The 22,711-nt window shown below is 44.9% G+C and overlaps 1 protein-coding gene across 2 annotated transcripts in view; it reads right to left on the reverse strand.

The window, feature by feature from the left end:
* YWHAZ (tyrosine 3-monooxygenase/tryptophan 5-monooxygenase activation protein zeta) overlaps positions 1–22,711 on the reverse strand; it is a 785,842-nt gene that overhangs the window by 426,498 nt on the left and 336,633 nt on the right. For both annotated transcript variants that reach the window (XM_044065656.1, XM_044065655.1), the window contains exon 3: positions 9,079–9,199. In XM_044065656.1, coding sequence (XP_043921591.1) covers positions 9,079–9,199 — 121 coding nt within the window. The remainder of the gene's footprint in view (positions 1–9,078; positions 9,200–22,711) is intronic.

Raw genomic sequence — 22,711 nt, forward strand, 5'->3', positions numbered from 1 at the left:
ATCAGGAGCAGTACAAGCATCATTAAAAGCATCATCCACAACAGTAAGTACTGGAGGAATGGCTAAAGGCCTATGCTGTGGCAAATGCAAAAAGGTTCTAAGCCTTTTCCTAGAGTCTGAAAAATCCTGGCCCTGCCATTGAAATTGTTCCCTCATAGCATGCAAGGTTTCCCCAAAAGAAAATTCCTCAGGCAGAGAGGCAGAAGGAATGGAGTCTTCTGCATCAGAGTCCTCATAAGGAGAAAAGGGGCCCTCTGGAGGGTTTGAATTATCTGACTCATCAGAGGAGCCATCCGAAGAAACTGGCTCAGGGGGCTCTACTCTAGTTCTCTTCTCTGGAGGTGGGTGAGAGGCCCTGTCTGGATGTGGTTGGGATCCCCGGATCAAAGAAATGAGATCCTCTGCTAGACTAAGCATTTGTGAACTGGAACTAGGCCTGTGAGAGGGGGTCTTAGCAGGCACAGATTTGGTAGTTTTTGCTGCTTTAGCCCTGGCAAAGGCCTTAATAGACATGGATGCAGAAGGTCTAGCAGCTCCACGTGCAGGGGTAGAAATATCCAAAGTAGTATCAGATAAATCCTGCGAACCTGCAAGAGCAGGTGGGATTTCAGTAGCAGATTCAGCCAGGCTGGAAGAGGCCTCGGTAAGTGGTAAGCTTTCGGCCGAAGGAACCATGGACTCGGTTTCAGCCGAAACAGAGACACTCGCGGTTGGCTTAACCGCGGTTTCGGCCGAAACCGCGGACCGCGAGTGTCGGTCCTTTTTCCTTGCGTTTTTTAGAAATTTGCATAGTCGGAGTATCCGACGGCATAATGTAAGCAAAATCGGAGCCGAAAAACTCTTCAGCAAATTCCGACCGACGTCTAAGTGTCCGTCGGTTGAAAGAAGCACAGGCTAGACAAGCTGCTACGTCGTGGTCTGGGCCTAAACAAGGTAAGCAGTAAGAGTGGAAATCTTTGAGGTATTTGTTTCCCACAAGTTGAACAGTTATTCACTTTTTCTGACATCGGCTGAGGCAAGAAAGAGTCCCCAACGGGGTACTTAGCTTTTTAGAAGTCTTCGGTACTTGTAGTAGTAATCTCTGGTTCTGACCGACCGGCACTTGCGAACAGCTTCTGCTTCGGGCGCCACGCGGCAAGAAAGACTGAGGAAAATGGCGCCGGCTGATGCCTTTATACCCGAAGAACTGCCGCTATGACGTCGGGTGAAGTGCGACACCAGCCGAGGCCAGACCCAGACTTTGGAATCCGGCTGACCGAAGGGCTGCCTGACAGGACAACCCATTTGTAAGGACTGCAGATGCATCCTTGAAGGACATCGGGGTCGGACAAGGGTCCGATGCCACTCGCCCCCTCGGAACAGACCAGGGAAGCCTGACTGGATCCCTCCAAGAAAGGTCTCAAGGAGGAGACAGGAGTCAAAAACGACGGAGCCGAAAGGGGTGGTATTCTGCTCCGAAGCCGCAACAGTCACGGTACCAATAATCTCCGTCTCCGAGCTCTGAAGGAGAGTCGAAGGAGGAATTTCTGGAGGGTGTGGAATAGCGGTAGTCTGCAGAGACGGGCTATGGAGCATCTGGGCCAGTGCCTGAGATTTCAGCAGTCTACTCACCACTCTCTCCAAGTCATGGTCTGAGAGTCTGGAAGACCTTGAGGATCGGCTCCGATGGCTCCGCTCCGAAAGGGGGAGGCCGGAGCAGAGTGGATAGACTCCAGCGAAGGAGATCTAGATCTCTTCCTCGACGGAGCCATCGGAGGCCAAGAAAGTACAGTTTTGTACCTACCATAAATGTAGATGTCCGATAGGTATGCATCTGCAGTCCTAACATATGGGTTGTCCTGCCTCAGGCAGCCCTTAGGTCGGCCGGATTCCAAAGTCTGGGTCTGGCTTCGGCTGATGTCACACTCCACCCGACGTCATAGCTGCTGTGGTATAAAGGCATCAGCCGACGCCATTTTCCTCAGTGTTTCTTGCCCCAGATGCCAGGTGCCCTCTAGGAAGGCTAAATTTGGATAAATGCAAATAATTCCAAACAGTAGAGAGCAAAATATATATATATATATATATATATATATATAAATATATACATATATACAAAAAACAAATACACCATAATAATTTCCCCCAGCTAGCTAAAGAGGGGTAAGTACCCTAGGAATACCACAGAGGGGAAGGAGGGGGGGTAATCCTGACTGCAGATGCATACAACTGTACTATGTCCTTCAAGGATGCATCTGCAGTCCTAACATATGGGTAGAATACCACAGCCCAACTGGGGGAGGGGGCACTAAGATAAAGATGGTGTAGTCAAGATCCCTTGCAACACAGCAGTTGCAAACCCTGCTCGGGATCTGGAGTATAAGGGAAGGTTATAATGCTTGGCAAATATATGCATGGAGCTCCAAGTAGCAGCTTCTAAAATGTCTTTGGTAGCCACTCCTCGTAGGAAAGCTGTAGTGGTGGCTGTAGCTCTTGTGGAATGAGGTCTGATTTTCAGTTGTCGTCTTTCCATGAAAAGAGTAGCAAAAGCGTATGCAATTTCCTATCCATTTTGAGATTGTCTGTTTTGAAATTGCTTTTCCTTGCATTCCTGTTGCATATGCTACCAAAAGTTGGTCAGTTTTTCTGTTGGTCTTAGTTCTGTCCAGGTAGTAGCGTAATTGTCTGCACATCCAAGGTATGTAGCAGTCTTTCCCCTCTGTTCTGTGGGTTGGGGAAGAACGTAGGTAAATGAATTGCTTGGTTCAATGATACTCTGGAGACCACTTTTGGCATAAAGGTAGGGTTGGTCCTCAGAGACACTCTATCCTGATGGAAGATAAGGAAGGGCTGTACTGCCATTAATGCCTGTAATTCAGATACCCTTCTTGCTGAAGTAATTGCTAGCAGGAAAGCAGTTTTCCAAGACAAGAACTGTAAATCTGCTGTTGCTGCCGGTTCAAAAGGGGGAAGTGTTAGCTTTCCCAGCACAAAGTTGAGATCCCATGTAGGTAAAGGTGGTTTCCTTGGAGGCTTCACATTTTTGATTCCTCTCAAGAACTGTCCGAGTAGAGGATGAGAGAAGACAGGAGGATCCATGTTGTATTCTGCTGAGATTGCTGATGCATGAATCTTAATGGAGGAGTAGGAGAGGCCATTGCGGAACAGTTCTGCTAAGTATTCCAGGATGTGTGCTATGTTTGCCAATGAGACATTGTCCCCCTTTGCTGTACTCCACATGAGGTATCTTTTCCATTTGGCTGAATAAGTTTTCCTTGTGGAGGGCCTGCGAGCCTCCAGGATAATGTCCTTAACCCTCCGAGATAAATCTGGGTTATTTTGTCTTATGCAATATTCCAAGCAGCTAGCTGCAGTGTTTTCAAGTTTGGATGTAGGATCTTGTAGTTGTTCTGTGTTAGGAGTAAGGGACATAGAGGTAGAGGCCATGCGTGTGTCCGAGACATGCTTCTCAGCAGCGGGTACCAATGTTGCCTCAGCCAGTCTGGAGCTATCAGGATTACCCTTGGCTGATCCTCTTTGATCTTCAGTAGGACCTTGTACATCAAAGGAAGAGGTGGGAATGCATATGCTGTTAGGTTTTTCCAGCTGAAGGAAAGGGAGCCCACCCTCCAAGCAAGTGGGTGGTATGCTCTTGTGCAGAATTTCTTCAATTGGTGGTTGTGTGGGGAGGCGAACAGGTCTATCTCTGGTAGTCCCCATTTGTTTGTTATGGTTTTGAAGATATCTGGATGCAGCATCCATTCGTGAGCATCCGTGGTTCTGCTTAGGGTGTCTTAGTGAATTTTCTTTTCCTGGTACAAATCTGGCCTGAAGTTGAATGTTGAGATTCAGGGCCACATTCCACAGGTCCATTGCCATCCGGCATAGAGGATATGTGTGTGTACCTCCCTGTTTGTTGATGTACCACATGACTGCGGTATTGTCCGTCCTTATCAGCAAGTGACCTTGTAGGAATGGTCGGAATGCCTGGATTGCATGTTTCACTGCCAGCATCTCCTTTAGATTTGTGTGTAGATTCAGCTGGTCTTGGGTCCATAGGCCTTACTTGTCCACCATGTGTGCCCCCCAGCCTAGGTCTGAGGCGTCCATGGTGATAGTCTGGATTGGATGAGGTTTGTGGAAAGGCAGTCCTCTGTTCAACAGACAGGCCTGAGCCCACCACTGGAATTCTTGCTTCAAGCATGGAATCATTGGAATCTGGGCTTTTAGACTGCTTGTGTTGAGACCATACATTCCTTAGGTACCACTGCAACTTTCTCATATGCAGTCTGGCATGCAGAATCAATATTATGCAGGATGCCATGTAACCCAGGGCTTGCAGGACTTTCCTTGCAGTAAGCTGAGTTTGTGTTAATGTCATGAAATATACTGGGAGTTGCTTTTATTTTTCTTCTGTGAGAAAAGCCATCTGAGTTGATGTATCCAGTTCTGCACCCAAGAATGTTATCCTTTGGGATGGTACTAGTCTTGATTTTTGCATGTTGACTGTGTATCCCAAGGCTTGCAACAATTGTATGACCTTTTCCAAATCTTTTGTTAATTTTGCCTTGTTGTCCGCTTGTATTAGGCAGTCGTCCAGGTATGGGTAAATTTGAATTCCCTGAAGCCTGCAATGAGCAATTACTGATGCCTGGCATTTTGTGAATACTCTGGGCGCAGTAGATAAGCCAAAGGGCAATGCTGAGAATTGATAATGCTCTGATCCTGCAAGAAATCTGAAGTGTCTTCTGCAATCTGGTCGTATAGGGACGTGCAGGTATGCCTCCTTGAGATCTAGAGTCACCAGCCAAGACTCCTTGCCCAGCATGGGAAGAAGCTGCTGGAGGGTCAGCATTTTGAATTTTGGAACAATGAGGTATGTGTTCAGAGTGGACAAGTCGAGAATAGGTCTCTATTGAGTTTCTTTTCTTGGTACAAGGAAAAGCCTGGAGTAAAATCCTTGGCCTTGTTCCATAGGCGGTACCTTTTCTATAGCTCTCATCCTTAGTAAGTTGTTGATTTGTCTTAGAGCGTCTGTTTTTTGGCTTGGTGGTAGGTTTGGCATTCCTCTCTTTTTTGGTAGAGTGTGGAAGTGAAACCTGTAGCCTTTGTTTATTGTTTGTAAAGTCCATTTGTCTCCTGTAATGTAATGCCAGTTGTGGGAGAATAAAGCTAGTTTTCCGCCCAAGGGTGCTTCCAGTTGTTCCCTGGTAGGCGGAATCAGAGCCAAGTCATTGTATCTGTCCAGTAGCAGTGGTTGTAGTTGAATCTGTGGCAGTACTTCTCTGATTGGTAGGTTGCCACTGACATCCCCTGTAGGCACCCCTGGACTGACCTCTGCCTCTTGGGCGTCTATTTCTGCCTCTGTGCTCTAGAGGTGTCTGGAAAGGACCAATTCTTCGAAGGCCAATTTCTGCTAAATCTCGGAGGTTGGACCTGTAAGAAATCCTCGACTGTTTGGACAGATTTAGCTTTTTCCTCCACCTTCTTTATAACCTCCTGTGCAGGAGAGCCAAACAACCTTTGTTTCTCCATAGGGGCATCTAGGAGTTTTGACTTAACATGGTCTGGTAAGGATTGTTCTTTTAACCAAGCATGCCTTCGAATCACTGTTCCAGTCATAGCTGATCTAAAGGAAGCCTCCAGTGCATCATAGCCACATTTTAAAAAATGGTTACTGACCTGCTGAGAGTTATGTACCAATTCCTGAAGGGATTTGCGGTCTATAGGTTCAGGGGAGGACAGTTTTTTTATTTAGCTGGTCTAACAAAAATTCCTGGTACTGAATCATGTGGAATTGACAGTTTAAGGCCCTGGCCGAAAGAGTAGCAGAAGTGTAAACCTTTTTACCCCATCTCTCTAATGCTCTAGATTCCCTTTCAGAGGGGAGAGGATTTTTGGCAGAGGCAGCTGCCACAGCCTTAGGGCCCTGTGAAATGGTTTCAGGATCTGCCACAGGAGCCTTATACAAATGGTAGTGTGTGTCCGGGACCCTGTAATATCTGTCAGGCTTGGCAGGGGCCGGAGGAAGAGAATCAGGGGCAGTACAGGCATCATTATATGCAACAACTTAGTACTGGAGGAATGGCTAAAGGTCTATGCTGTGGTAAGTGTAAGAAAGTCCTTAGAGATGACGTCGGGTGAAGTGCGACATCAGCCGAAGCCGGACCCGGACTTTGGAATCCGGCCGACTGAAGGGCTGCCTGACGACAGGACAACCCAGTTGTTATGACTGCAGATGCATCCATGAAGGACATCAACTTAGTACTGGAGGAATGGCTAAAGGTCTATGCTGTGGTAAGTGTAAGAAAGTCCTTAGCCTTTTCCTTGAATCTGAAAAATCCTGGCCCTGCCAGTTCCCTCATCACATGTAAGGTTTCCCCAAAAGAAAATTCTTCAGGAGGAGAAGCAGAAGGAATGGAATCTTCTGCATCAGAATCCTCATAAGGAGAATATGGGCCTTCCTGAGGGTCTGAGACATCTGAGTCATCCGAGGAATTGTCTGTGGAAACAGGTTCCGGGTTCAGTCCTAGGCCTCTTCTCTGAAGGGGGTTGAGAGGCCCTGTCTGGGTGAGGTTGGGATCCCCTGATCAAAGAAATGAGATACTCAGCCAGGCTGAGCATTTGAGAACTAGAGGTAGGCCTGTGAGGGGGAATTTTAGCAGGCAAGGCCTTAGAAGATTTAGCTGCTTTAGCCCTGGCAAAGGCCTTGATAGACATGGATGCAGGGGGTCTAGCAGCCCCACGTGCAGGGGTAGGTATGTCTAAAGGAATAGTATCTGACAAATCCTGGGTGCTTGCTTCTGTAGGAACAATTTCTGAAGCAGATTCAGCTATGCTCTGTGAAGCCTCGGCTACCGGAGGCCTGTTTTCGGCCGAAGGAACAGAGGACTCTGTTTCAGCCGAAACCGAGACACTCGCGGTTGGCCTAACCGTGGTTTCAGCCGAAACCGCGGACCACGAGTGTCTGTCCTTTTCCTTGCGTTTAACTAATTGCGCTGTCGAAGTCTCAGACGGCATTTTGTAAGCAAAAGCGGGACCAAAAAACTCTGCAAACTCCGACCGACGTCTAAGCGTCGGTCGGTTGAAAGAAGCACAGGCTAAACAAGCTGATATGTCGTGGTCCGGGCCTAAACAAGGAAGGCAGTAAGAGTGGAAATCCTTATGAGGTATTTGTTTCCCACAAGTTAAACAATTTACTTTGTCTGACATCGGCTGAGGCAAGAAAGAGTCCCCAATGGGGTACTTAGCTTTTTAGAAGTCTTCGGTAGTAGAAATCTCTGGATCTGACTGACCGGCACTTGCTAACAGCTTCTGCTTCGGGCACCGCGCGGCAAGAAAGACTGAAGAAAATGGCGTCGGCTGATGCCTTTATACCACAGCAGCTATGACGTCGGGTGGAGTGCGACATCAGCCGAGGCCAGACCCAGACTTTGGAATCCGGCCGACCGAAGGGCTGCCTGAGGCAGGACAACCCATATGTTAGGACTGCAGATGCATCCTTGAAGGACATCCTTCGGTTCCAGTTGGAGCCGACAGCTTGTCGGCTCCGAGCTGGGTTAGACATGTGTCTGCTCCAGCCGGAGCAGACATGTGCCGAAGCCAGGGTATCTGTGCCGATCGGCGCCGGTACTAAACTTTCCAAGAAGGAAGGATCGGCTCCGGACGGAGCCGATCTAGACTCCGGTGGAGTCGGAACCAAGGCCACAGACTTGGACACTGAAGTCTGGGCCTTGGATGGCTTTGAGGGCTTCCCGGAGCCGGACTTAGCCGGGGAGCTCTCAGGCTGAAGACCCCTTAGGATCAACTTGTTTCTACGTTCCTGCAGGACTCTCTGGCTGAAAGAGTGGCAAATAGCACAGGAGTCCTGCAGGTGTAGGGGTCCCAGGCAATAAATACAAGTGTGACAGTCTGTCAGACATCTTCTGACAGCACGAGTCACACTTCTTAAAACCTGAGACCCTAGTGTCTTTAGACATGGCTGAGTTCTGAACACACACACACACACACACACACACACACTCAGTCCACAATTACATTAACTAAAACAAAAACACAGACACACCTGAACAAATCCTGACAGGAAATTGTTTGGGGGGGTAAGGCCTAAGGCCTGACCAACAGAAAAAAAGGATAAGGGAACGAAAAACTAACAGGAATAGGGTCTAAGTGAATTGAGGAACTAACATACTATAAAAATGAAAAAAATTAGGTATTGGGATAGCTAAATCTCTTGGAAAAGAGTAATTAAATTCACTTACCAGGAGCTGGCAAAAAAGGTGACCTCATGAGCGAAGCAGCAAACGAGATCTGGGTAATCACCGCCTTGCATCATGGGATATAGGGCTGCCTCGAGCTGAAGTGACTCTCGAGCTTAGCAAGTGCAGAGTCGGAGCTGAGGATCGGCTCCGAACCCATCCAGCAAGAATGAAGGTGAGATTGACAACTTATCACATGTTTTTGCAATGTAATGAATTGGCAGATTTTGAAAATCCCTACAGAGTATTTTGTCAAATACTTGGTGAGCAAATAAATGTAACCAAGGAAATTGCAGAGATAGTAAGGCCTTAAGTTTACTTCTGCTGGCTGCCAAAAAAAAATTACTAGAAAATAACAAAATCTAAAATCAAGTGTACTTGAAATATTTATTAAAATGGATTAAAAGAATTGAAAGAGGGGTCCTTAAAAAGTAAAGGAGCAAATTACATAAAACACATGAAAATTGTGGGAGCAATACATTTAGAATAATGTTCAAGAAGAGTGCAATTTAAGGGAAGGCAAGGCAGGAATTCAATTTATGTAATGCTGGGCAGATCAGGCGATGCATGTATAAGGTATGTATATAAGCAAAATGTGCACAATGTACAGACTAGACAAACATTAAAGACATTAAGTAATACTGATGTTAAATCTGGATATACTGCATTTACATCACTATTCCGCTAGTAAATTTAGCGGCCAAAGGCAAAAAAAAAAAAAAAGTTTCACAACTTGTGAAGTGAAATCGCACCATTCTGAATGTGGATTATTCGACCTTCAGAACCAACTGAATCCAAGACCAAGACAGGAGACATTTTCAGGGATAGCATTTGTACTTACTAGCTCTGTCATCACTTGCCACTTCAGCCAAGTATCGACAATAGTCACCTTCCATTTTCAAATAGAAGACTTTGCTTTCTGGTTGAGTAGACTTTTCAATCAAATGCCCTCTCAGGATACCCTGAAAAATAAAAGGCAATGAAAGTTTAAATGTGATCTATTACATTTATATTATAAAGACATTCTTGCATGCCTGCATTACACAGGCATATAAACACCTACATGCAGTCTCATACATATACATATAACATATGCATATACATACACCTCTAGTCCAAGTATTTCTTTTGGTTAAAGTAATTTGGTCAGGATCACAGGTGCTTTTTGGCATCTAGTTAAGTGCCGTGATGCACCTACATTGTGATTTAGTATTTGGGACTTCAATAAAAAGCTTTGTAAACTTTTAAGCCATGGCCCAGATCTACTGTGGACCATCCTAAACTCACTAAGCACAGGAAGCTTTGCGTCCACAGACTGATGTACCTCCCTGCATGTTACGCAATGTGCCCATTAAAGTCTATGGATGTACGTCATTCTTTAACTACCATGATGTCACTAAGTTCCTTTCAGTTCAGTGGCATGATCATATGGAAAAGTTGATGAAAAAAAGCTTTCACAAGCAGAAAGCTCCGACGGCATAGTGTAATTAAATTTTCTTCCGAAGTAATGTTGTGTGAAATCAAAGCGACGCTTTATAGTTCGCTTATTGAACCTAGCACAAAACCGACAACCAGTGACGTTGTGGTCTGGGCCTAGGAAGGTATACAAAAAGAATGAAAGTCCTTATGAGGTATTTGCTTCCCAAAAGAAAATGCAATTGTTAACTTTTTCTGACATCGGACTGATGCAGGAAAAGGTTCCCCAATGGGGTACTTAGCTTTGAAGACTTCGGACTGAAACTCTATTCGAAAATCTCAGGTGTCGGCCGACCGGCACTTGCAAACTGCTTTGGGCACCGTGCGGCAAGAAAGACTGAAGAAAACTGCGGCGGATGCCTCTGATATACCCATGGTGCTCTGACATCAGGGAAGAAGCGACTGCAACCGACATCGGACCAAGACTTTGGAATTCTGGCAGACTGCGGGACCGCCTGACTGCAGGATAACCCAAGTGTGATGACTGCAGCAGGGTAACACGATGAACATTTTCTGAATACTGTGCAAACACCACTGAAGCATAAAACTCAATTGTACTTATGGACTCATTAAGGGGGGGGGGGGGACTTCTTCCACAGTGCCAACTCGCTTCTTAATCAGGCAAGGTACTTAAAGAAAATGTTTCTACAGCCTGCCGCCACTACTTCCTAACCCAAATTTCAGAAAACGGCAAAATAGTTGTAATTCCTGGCCATTGGACAATCTACAGTTAAGAACTTACAGATCACTGTATCCTTTCAAGCATACCTTAAGTTTGACCAGCATTATCAAAGCTTGCGCATCTACACCTCATGGCACACACGATGTCTGAAGACAGACTGAAGCAGTATACATAGAATGTTGTTGCTGTCTCTTTAGGCTTTTCCCTGTTAGGGGTCGCCACAGCGGAACTCCGGTCCGCTAATGATTGGCAGTAAATTTTTATGTGCCGAGTTGCCGGCCCTCACGCACAACCTTCAATGAAGGTATGCCCATTCACACACATCTCCACACAGAAGACGCTCTAGCTGAGAATCGAACAGGACAACGTCTTACTGTGAGGTGACAATGCTACCGTAGCACCACCACCGCTGATCTTTCAGTATGCAGAGAATGTACAGGCACAAAAATCCTCAATGCTTTCTTGCCCCAGACCAGGAAAAGAAGACAGGAAGTTACATGTCCACTAATAGGGGCAATGTATGTGGAGTCCACCTTGGCCAGAAGGAAAAATATTTATAAAAAACAAATACGAAAAGGAACAGGAGCTCTCTACTGCAAAAGTGATTTGACATCTACCGTTATAAACTTACACAGCTGTACTATATCCTTGAAGATCAATGTTGCAGTAGTATTCATAACATATGGGAAAATATATTAACTTCTCTAACTGAAATACAGAAAGCCTTGAAGGATACACCTGGCAAACTGGAGAAGGCATTCATTTTACAGTGCTTAGTGTGAATGAAGTCCAACTGACTGCTTCCAAAAAGGACCTTGTGCAAATACCCTTGAAGAAGGAACTTGAAGATACTACTGTTTTGGCATACTTTAACCTTCCTTGGTAGCGATTTAGAATGGAATTAAAATTTAAACACCTAAGGAAATCTGGAGATGGCTTACTGTGGTAGGGCAGCCAACTTTTTATGCTGATGCAAAATTCCTTCACTTTTATTACACTGACTGGGAATGATGGGAGGAAAGATTACTGCTTGGTTAAGAGACATTTCATTTACAGCCTTCAGCATTTACAAGATTAGGCTTAAGGTATATACACCCTGTCCCCATGGAAAAGAAAAGGTGGAGATGCCATAAGACTTGCAGCCCAGAGACCTTTCTTACTGAGATAAAGGCTACACACAAGACTATCTTCCTGGTACAAAATTTTAGAAGTCAGTTTTTCTAATGCAGGTCCTAAGGAGGAGGTGATAAAGATTTTCATGGTGGCATATACAGAATGCCTTTCAAAAACTGACCTCAAAACATGCAGAAAGAGGTGGATTCCAAAGGTGGACAGGTGGATATGGCTGACTGATAACCCACATGTAAAGGGTCTTGTTTCTCTTGGCACCAAAGAGAACATTTGGAAGATTGTCTTACAGTGGACTTTCTAGCATCCTGTAACGTATAAGCAAATCTTCTGAAAAAAATGCCCTGTATCAGAAATATCACAAGCCTATCATCCAAACAAGTCATATTTAGTGTTCGCAAGTCTAGGTGAATAAGAGAACTCTTCTGCTGCACAAGCAAGACACTCCTGCAAGATCACCTGTGGTGATTGTCCATGGCCAGAGGGTGGCCAGAGGGGGGGGGATTTGAACGGCTACCGTTTTGGCAAGTTCAACTTGCACAACTGTACCATGTTTATTCTCACTGTTGCAACAGACCGGCTACTTGGGTTGATTACCAAAGCCGATCCAGCCTGGGAGGAACAGCATGGTCCCAGGAGTCCCTGGAGAATTACTCCAAAGCCAGCCATGGACCTGGAAAAGGAACCAGTTTGTAATGCTTTGAGAGTGTACAGAGCACCACGTAACTGCCTGCTAAATGCTTCAAGTACACCCCTTTCCAGTATGCCATTGTAGATGCCAATGCACTTGTAGAAATTGATGCCTGAAGTTTGCCATGGTGGGAGTAACCAGCAACAGTTGAGAACCATCTCTAAATACCGGACAAAGAAAGGACAACCCTTACCAAAACAATCAAGAAATAAACAGCTAAACTTTTCTAAAGGACTTTGGCAGCTCCGGTAGCATCTTGACAGAACTATGCACATCCAGAGTATACAGAATCCTCTCTCCTGGAGCTTGAGGATCTGGAGAGAACACAGGGAAATAAAGGTATTGATTCAGATTCAAACATAGTTCATAAATGACTGACTTGTTCTTAATGTGACCCACTCTCTTTGGGGAAAACCAGAAACAGTTGGCCCACCATGACTGCCAATCGTATGCAATTCTTACACAGGTGAGCGCAATATGAGGGACCTTAAAAAATCAGTCAGAAGCCAATTCAGTGAGGGACAGAATTTTTCCAGCAGAAAGCCAAGATCCAAGAAAGAGCCACACTAAACTGAGTAAATGGAAGGATTCATGTGCAGGCATGCTGACACAGCTGGTATAAACCTTTAGAGGAATAAAGGTCAGAGGAAAGTAATTTACCCCAAATATGCAAGAACGAGTAATGCATAACCCCTTCAAGGCCCTGGTTACTGTCTACACACCAACTTGGAAATCTTTTATACTTGACTATACACGATTTTCTAGTAGTGGGCTTTCTTGCTTCCTTTAGTACCTGCTGCATTTCCTCTTGAAAAAGGTGCCAAAATTGAATCATCCAAGCATTTAGTTGAAATTATTTAAGACTGGGATGAAGACTACCACTGATCTTTGCAAGGAGATTTAAATTTGTGAAGTTTGTGGTAAATTAATTCTGAATTTTATAGGAAGAACATTGATGTTTTCCGGGCCAAAAGGGAGTCTCATCAACGACTTTTCAGAATTACTCAGGAAGACTCTCCAAGATTCAAAATCAATAGACAGAGGGGAAATGCATAAAGGATACCACAGCCACAGGAATGAGAATGCATCTATTTTCTGGGTCTGCCTGCAAGGACACCTAGCACAGAATTTCAGTTGTCTGTTTTGAAAGGAGGCAAACAGATCTATTTGAGGTGTTCCCACAACTGGATCAATTCCTGGAAGACCCCCTTGCTCAAGCTCTATTCAGTCCTGCTAAGCTTGTCTGCTACTACACTTTGTGCTGGTGGAAAGCAAGATTATTGGAGGATTAAACAATTAATGGCTGCGTCCCAAGCATCACAACCAGCCTGCTCCAATGGTAAAAACTGTTGCCCACTTGCTTATGTACAGTACCACTGTTGTCTAAATCACCTCTAGATGGTCATGGGAACCACAGATGAAATTTTATGTGATGGATCACATCTGATATTCGCATGCTCTGGCATGTCTGAAAACTTGCACAGGCCTTGCAACTTCAACTCATAGAAACAGAGATTGGAAATGTCCAATAACTCAATTTGGGACAGGAGGAGAAAAAGAGGATGTCTGGATTCAGTCACTTACCACCACCATTAATGCAGATTTCTGACAAGGCCTAAAACTGGAAACAAATTTCAGAGGCAGAGAATGCTGGGTCCCATTTTTAAGCCACTGAATTCCTCCTCATGGTTAACCTAAGAATCTCAGAAGCCATGAACTTTAAGATTCTTAGATATTCTCTTACGAAAGTTAGAGACTGGAGATGTTCAAGAAAGTTTAGGTATAAATCCACCTTTTCCTGGGTGGGGAAAGTCTTCTGCAGGCGTGTCTAGAAGGCAGCCCAGAAATAATCTAGAGAAAGAGTGAAGGAAGATTTTTGCACATTTAAATGCAATACCAGAGTGATACGGAGAGAAGAAGCCAGTGTTAAGGACTCCTGGCACCTAGGCAAGAGATTAGTCATCTAATGAAACATGTGAATGACTTGCAGTCTACAGTGAGCTATCACTGGAGCGAGACACTCACACCCTTGGAGCTTGCAGATAACCCACAGAGTGTAATGCAGAGAACAGATAAGTTGAGCCAGACAGAATGAAAAGTTTCCTGAAGCATGTGAATATGGGGATGTTATTAGCATCATTTGGGATTTATGTTCATACAAAACTAGAGAGGAATGGCAGGTGACTGTAGGATCAACATTTTGAGTTTTGGTACCTTCAAGTAGGGTGAAAAAATAAATGAATAAAACTGGTCTACATGAAGGCTCTGTTTGGAGCCAGAAACACTTGAGTAAAAGCCTTTCCCATTTTGATCCAAGTCCTGGTTCTAGGACTCCTAGGATCAGCAACTGTTGAGAACCTGAAAAAAAATAACTGATGCGGAGGGCAGAAAGGAATTTAAAGGAGTTGTATGTATCCAGTGCATATTGTAACCCTTCTGAAATTAAAAAAAAAAAAAAGTTATGCTCTCATCATAAGAAGATGTTCTTACCATAATGTTCAATCTGTCATCTATTTTCATTCATTAACCTGTGGGTCTCTGTTACAACCCTTGGAACAGACACTGCCATTTCACTAGCTTGAGGTGTGAACCTTGAGCTCCTCCTCCCTACCCATAATGCTTTCCTACAGAGTACCTCAAATAGAGTTTTCTGCAACTATACCTCTCCACCAAAAAAATTAGAGAAATAGAGCAACAGGAGCTCAAACAGATCCATCAGGTAAAAATCCATCAGGTAAAAGCCTTGAACTGGGGGATGGAGGGGGAAGGTTAATGAAGAATGAAGAGATGGAACGTTATGGTAAGAACAATTTCTAGCTGATGTCATTTTCATTCGTGAGTTAACCTGTGGGACAGAGTCCGCAACTACATAAACCCAAGATGGTCCTCACGAAGGGATATTCCACAGCACAGAACCAAAGGCACTCCTACTCCTGGAAATGAGGTCCAATTTATAGCAAGTCATGACTGTATGAAGAGATAACCTAGTAGAAGCTGCACAGATGTCATCAACAGAAAATCCTCACCAAAAGGCTTGGGAGGTTGCCACAGACCTTGTAGAGTGAGCTTTAAGACCTTGTAGAGTGAGCTTTAACCTAAGCAGGCAAAGGGTTCTTCAAAGAAAAACAAAGGAAATGTAGTCTTTTAGCCATCTAGCCAAAGAGTTTTGGTAAATATTTTCTCTTTTAATGTCTGAAAAAGATATGAATTGTTCAGATGAACTAGAAGTAAATGGGAGTGTATTCTTCCTTATTTTGAAAGTTAGAAAAAATAAATCAGGGAGGTCAATAGTGTGGTTGATATTGGCATCTGTAGCAACTTCAGGCAAGGAAGGACTGGTGGGCAAGTACACGCTGGCAAGAAGCATTTAGTTACAGGCCCTTTCTTCCACGTTTCATATCTCACAAACAGCTACCAGAAGTGCCTTCCATGAGAGAAATTTAAATCTACGGTGACTGCTGGTTCGAGAGGGGGATGAACCAGAGCCTGCAACATAATGGACAAATCCTAAGGGTAAGTTGGATCTTTAAATGGAGGATGGATGAAGTAGAAAGGTGTGCCTAGAAAGGCTTTAGAGTTTGGATGAAGCTAATGATGTCGAGTCTCTCCCAAACGAAAGTTGGAACCTGTAACTAAACTAAACTGTAGAATAGTCAACCCCATCATTAAAAAGGGAAGCCAAAAGTCCAACACCACAGAGACAGGGGCTGTAAAGGGGTTGGTTTCTGTTGGGCCCATATGGAAAGAGCTACCATTTACTCTTATAAATCTTCTTGGCGGAGGGTTTATGAACTGAAATGGGATGAAAGCCTGGGATGGCTGGCCACTGGAATTGGAGAAACCAGAACGTTAGTTTCTGACCTTGAAGGTCCAGGTGAGGGTGCCCCAGGGGGTGAGAAGATCTGGAGCTGGATCTACTGTCACGGGGGGGGGGCACAAATCTTATGAGACCAAATATAGGTGAACCAGACTTGTCAAGGCCAAAAGGGAGCAACAGCTTTCTACAAGAACTTGGGAATTAGGGGCAATGGGGGAAAAGCATAAACTAAACTAAGAGGTCAAGCATGAACTAGAGCATCCCTTGGTGACTGCCCCTGCAGAGGGATCAAGGCAAAATACCAGCTAGATTTGCTGGGAGAGGGGAGGTAAAAGGATCACAGCAGGGTTGTCCCCATCTTTGGAAGATCACGTTTGCTGTGGATTGGTTCACAGACCACTTGAGGCATCAGTAGAATTCGGCTGCGCCAGTCTGCTATGGATATTAAGACTGGTCCAGAATGTGCACTGGTACTAGAAAATGGAGGGTGGAGATGGGCCCATTGCCACACACTCAGCTTCTAGACAGAAGGCAAGAACGGATTCCTGCCTCTCTGTTGATGTACCAGAAAGTACAGTTTTGTACCTACCATAAATGTAGATGTCCGATAGGTATGCATCTGCAGTCCTAACATATGGGTTGTCCTGCCTCAGGCAGCCCTTCGGTCGGCCGGATTCCAAAGTCTGGGTCTGGCCTCGGCTGATGTCGCACTTCACCCGACGTCATAGCTGCTGTTCATCGGGTATAAAGGCATCAGCCGACGCAATTTTCCTCAGTGTTTCTTGCCCCAGATGCCAGGTGCCCTCTAGGAAGGCTAAATTTGGATAAATGCAAATAATTCCAAACAGTAGAGGGCAAACAATATAAAAAAAATATACACACACATACACACACACACATATATATACATATACATATATATACATATATACATATACACATATATATACATATATACATATATACATATATATATATATATATACACACACATATATATATATACATATATACATATATATATATATATATATATATATATATATATACATATATATATATACACACACACATATATATACATACATATATATATACAAACAAATACACCATAATAGATTCCCCCAGCTAGCTAAAAGAAGGGTAACTACCCTAGGAATACCACAGAGGGGAAGGAGGGTGGGTAATCCTGACTGCAGATGCATACCTATTGGACATCTACATTTATGGTAGGTACAAAACTGTACTATGTCCTTCAAGGATGCATCTGCAGTCCTAACATACGGGTAGAATACCATAGCCAAACTGGGGGAGGAGGCACTAAGAAAAAGATGGTGTAGTTAAGATCCCTTGCAAAACAGCAGTTGCAAAACCTGCTCGGGATCTAGAGTACAAGGGAAGATTATAATGCTTGGCAAATGTATGCACGGAGCTCCAAGTAGCAGCTTCTAAAATGTCTTTGGTAGCCACTCCTCGTAGGAAAGCTGTAGTGGTGGCTGTAGCTCTTGTGGAATGAGGTCTGATATTATCAGGAGTTGTCTTTCCATGAAGAGTAGCAAAATCGAATGCAATTTCCTATCCATTTTGAGATTGTCTGTTTTGAAATTGCTTTTCCTTGCACTCCTGTTGCATATGCTACCAGAAGCTGGTCAGTTTTTCTGCTGGTCTTAGTTCTGTCCGGATAGTAGCGTAATTGTCTGTGCACATCCAAGGTATGTAGTAGTCTTTCCCCCCTGTTCTGTGGGTTTGGGAAGAATGTAGGTAAATGAATTGCTTGGTTCAATGATACTCTGGAGACCACTTTTGGCATAAAGGTAGGGTTAGTTCTCAGAGACTGTCCTGATGGAAGATAAGGAAGGGATATACTGCCATTAATGCCTCTAACTCAGATACCCTTCTTGCTGAAGTAATTGCTAGCAGGAAAGCAGTTTTCCAAGACAAGAATTGTAATTCTGCTGTTGCCGCTGGTTCAAAAGGGGGGAGTGTTAACTTTTCCAGCACAAAGTTGAGATCCCATGTAGGTAAAGGTGGCTTCCTTGGAGGTTTTACATTTTTGATTCCTCTCAAGAACTGCCTGAGTAGAGGATGAGAGAAGACAGGAGGATCCATGTTGTATTCTGCTGAAAATGCTGATGCATGAATCTTAATGGAGGAGTAAGACAGGCCATTGTGGAACAGCTCTGCTAAATATTCCAGGATGTGTGCTATGTTTGCCAATGAAACATTCTCTCCCTTTGTTGCACCCCAAATGAGGTATCTTTTCCACTTGGCTGAAGTCTTCCTTGTGGAGGGTCTGCGTGCCTCCAGGATAATGTCTTTAACCCTCAGATAAATCTGGGTTATTTTGTTTTATGCAATATTCCAAGCAGCTAGCTGCAGTGTTTTCAAGTTTGGATGTAGGATCTTGTAGTTGTCCTGTGTTAGTAGTAAGGGACATAGAGGTAGAGGCCATGCGTGTGTCCGAAACATGCTTCTCAGTAGCGGGTACCAATGTTGCCTCGGCCAGTCTGGAGCTATCAGAATTACCCTTGGCTGATCCTCTCTGATCTTCAGTAGAACTTTGTACATCAAGGGAACCGACTGTAAAGAGTTTTGAAGCTGTGCTGAGTCAGGAGAAGACGCATTTAGAGGTAGGGTCCATGGTGGGGAATGCGTCAGGCTCCTCAGGAGTGGGTACCAGTGCTGTCTTGGCCAGTCTGGAGCAACGAGAATCATCTTTGGTCTGTCTGCTCTGGTTTTTAATAGAACTTTGGGCAGCAGAGGAGGAAAGGCATAAACTGTCATTGTTGTCCAACAGAGAGTCCACTCTCCAGGCCTGTGGATGAAAAGTCCTTGAGCAGAATTTTGTCCATTGGTGATTTTTGTGGGAGGCAGAGATCTAGGTCTGGCCTTCCCCATGCTTGAATTATCTCTGCAAAAACTTGAGGATGCAACTTCCATTCGTGTGGATCTGTCATATTTCTGCTTGGGTTGTCTGCCAGCGTGTTTTCTTTGCCTGGCAAGTACTGTGCTTGAAGTTAGATTTGTAATTCCAGAGCCATGTTCCAAAGTGACATGGCCAGCCTGCATAGGGGATATGAATGGGTTCCTCCCTGTTTATGTACCACATTACTGTGGTGTTGTCTGTCCTTAGTTGACCTGGATGTAGAAGGTCTTTGAAAGCTATAATAGCATTTATCACTGCTAGCATTTCCTTTTGATTGATGTGAAGGTGCTTTTCTTTTTGGGACCATTTGCCCTGAATGCACCGATCTGTCATGTGCACCCCCCAGGCGTAGTCAGAGGAGTCCGTTGTGATGACTTTAGCCCACCACAGAAATTCCTTTTGAAGGCATGGAATTAGTGGTATTGTTTCCAAACTGTGGCTGTGTTGAGACCATAGGTTTTTCAGGTACCATTGAAGTTTCCTCATATGCAGCTTTGCACATGGGATTAGTAGTATGCAAGATGCCATGAATCCCAGAGCCTGCAGGATTTTCCTTGGTCAGCCTGGTGAAATTTGCTAGTTTTCTGAAGTATTTTGTTAGTTGCCCCCGTTTCTCTGGCGCGAGGTAGGCCATCTGGGTGTTTGTCCAAATTGGCATCCAGGAAAATTTTCTGAGGTTATTAGCCTTGATTTCTTTGTTGACTGTGTATCCCAGAGAATTCAACAACATTATTACAAAAGCCAGATGTTTCAGAAGTATGTGCTTGCTGTCCGCTTGGATCAGGCAATCTTCTAAGTATGGGTATATATGTATCCCTTGAAGTCTGCAGTAGGCAATTACTGATGCCAGGCATTTCGTGAATACTCTGGGCGCAGTAGATAAGCCAAAGGGCAATGCAGAGAATTGATAATGGGTTGAACCTGCAAGAAATCGGAGGTATCTTCTGCAATTTTGTCTGACTGGGACATGCAGGTATGCCTCCTTGAGGTCCAATGTTACCAGCCAAGACTCCTTGCCCAGCATGGGAAGAAGCTGCTGTAATGTGAGCATCTTGAATTTTGGTACGAGTAAGAATGTGTTTAGGATGGATAGGTCCAAAACAGGTCTCCAATCTTTGGTCTCCAATCTTTTCCCTTCCTTGGTACCAGGAATAGTCTGGAATAAAAACCTTGATCTTGTTCTTGAGGTACCTCTTGAATAGCTTTCATGTCCATGAGATCTGAAATTTGTCTTTGTGCCTCTGCCCTTTTATTGTGTGGCAGGTTTGGCATGCCTCTCATTTTTGGAAGGGTGTGAAAATGGAATCTGTAGCCTCTGTTTATAATGTCCAGGATCCATTTGTCTTTTGTGACAATATGCCAATTTTTCGAAAATGCCAGTTTTCCGCCTAAGGGTGCTGCCATTTGAGCCTTGCTTGGCATGCAAAGGGGAAGTCACTGGGTTTGCTTTCTGAATGGCTGCGAACTATCCTCACCACCTCTGTGTAGGAGCGTGCCATTGCCTCTAAACGATCCTTGAGATTGCCCTCTGCCCCTCGGGTGCCTGTATCTACCTCTTTGGGGTCTGTCCATGGCTGGAAAGGACCAATTTTTGGAAGGCCAATTTCTACTGAAACGTGGAGGCTGTACCTGTAGAAAATCTTTCACTGTTTGCATTGATTTAGCCTTTTCCTCCATTTTCTTTAATACCTCCTCAGCTTTAACACCAAATACATCCTTTTGTAGAGGGGCATCTAGTAATTTAGCTTTGACATGATCTGGTAAGGTTTGCTCCTTGAGCCAGGCATGTCTACGTAGGACTGATCCTGTAACAGCAGCTCTACATGAAGCCTATAGGGCATCAAAACCACATTGCAAGGTATGTTTACCCACTTGTTCTGCACTATGCATCAAATCCTGCAACTCCATGTCTGGTTGTTCAGGTTGTGACATTTTGCTTCTCAACTGTGATAAACTGTTGGTACTAACACATGGAACTGGCAGTTTAATGCCCTCATGGTTAAGGTGGCCGAGGTGTATACCTTTTTTCCCCACCTTTCTAAGGATCTGGAATCTCTCTCTGAAGGTAATGGATTTTTAGCAGTGGAGGCCTTAATCCCTTTGGGGCCCTGTGATATAGTTTCTGGGTCAACCGCATGGCTTTTGTATAAAAATTGGTGAGTCAGGAACCCGGTAGTACCAGTCAGGCTTGACTGGGGCTGGAGGTAGAGAGTCTGGGTTAAGGCAGGCCTCCGAATACACATCTAGTATGTCTAAGACAGGAGGTATAGCCAGAAGCCTGTGCTGAGGTAGCAAGAGAAAATCCCTAAGCCTTTTCTTGGAGTCTGAGTACTCTTGGCCTTCCCAGTGGAAGTGTTCCCCTCAAGGTATGCAAGGTTTGCCCAAATAAGTAATCCTCTGGGGGGGAGACAGAGGGAAGTGACTCCTCTGCATCAGAATCTTCTAAAGGGGAGTCAGAATGTTCCTGTTCAGAGTGCTCCGAAATAATGGAGGCCTGGTCTGAGGAGGGGAATTCTTCCTCCACTCTGGGCCTTTTGTCCGGGGGGGGGGGTTTGAGAACCCCTGATAAGAGTAATTAAATCCTCAGCCATTTTAAGCATCTGTTTTTTTTAGGCATGGGAGCTGGAGAAGGGCCCTGTGTAGCTGGTCGCTTAGAATGCATGGCTGCTTTAGACTTGGTGAAAGCCTTGATGGAAAAAGAAGATGGTCTGAAGACACCTTGAGAGGAGGCAGACCTGTCTACATTGAGTTTCACTACCAAGAGTGGCTTCGGTATCTGTAGTCTGGGTGTGGGCTGAGGAGCCTGCGACCTCGGGCACAGTAGACACAGCCAATGAAGTGTCGTCAGTAGGCAGGGGCTGCGTAGGCACCTCGCTGAGAACCGGACCACCTGTAGTCTGCTTTGGTGTGGTATCAGTAGAGGCCACGGACCTCGTGTCGGTCCTTCTTTGCGTTTAGACAAAACTGGTAGTATCAGATGACAATGTAGTTAAATTTTTTGCAAAAATAGTGCTGGGCGAACTCCGCCAGACGCTTAATTGTGCGTTTGTTGAAAGTAGCACAAAAAACGACAGACCGAGACGTCGCGGTCTGGGCCTAAGCAAGGTATGCAGAGGGAATGAAAATCCTTATGCGGTATTTGCTTCCCACATGAAATACAATTAACTTTGTCTGACATCGGTCTGAGGCAAAAAAGTTTCCCCAACGGGGTACTTAGCTTTCAAGACGACTTCGGTTGCAAAATTTTCGTAATTTCAGGAGCTGGCCGACCGGCACTTGCAAACTGCTTCTGCTTCGGGCACCGCGCAGCAAGAAAGACTGAAGATGGCGTCGTCTGGTTCTTATACCCCTGTCGCACTGACATTAGGGAAGAAGCGACTACAACCGATGCCGGACCTAGACTTTGGAATTCAGCCGACCGAGGACCCGCCTGACGGCAGAACCACCCATCTGTTATGACTGCAGCTGTATGCACGATGAACATCTGGGTTCAGGATCCATGGATCTTCCAACAGGTGATGGAGAAACGGTGGGAATGCATAAAGGAGAACCGGGGGCCAATCGTGTACGAGTGCATCTCTTGGCGGATGTCGCGGAGGTGGTATTAGGGCAAAGTAGCTTCTGCATTTTGAATTCATGTGGCTGGCAAAGAGATCGCAGCAAGGCTGGCCCCATTTGCGAAAAATCAACTCCGCAACCTGTTTGAGTGACCACTCGTGAGGGAGCAATATCACCCTGCTTAACTTGTCCGCTA

The sequence above is a fragment of the Protopterus annectens genome, chromosome 3.part0, assembly GCF_019279795.1.
Source record: "Protopterus annectens isolate FY-2018-M chromosome 3.part0, PAN1.0, whole genome shotgun sequence".
NCBI classification, from domain to species: domain Eukaryota; kingdom Metazoa; phylum Chordata; order Ceratodontiformes; family Protopteridae; genus Protopterus; species Protopterus annectens.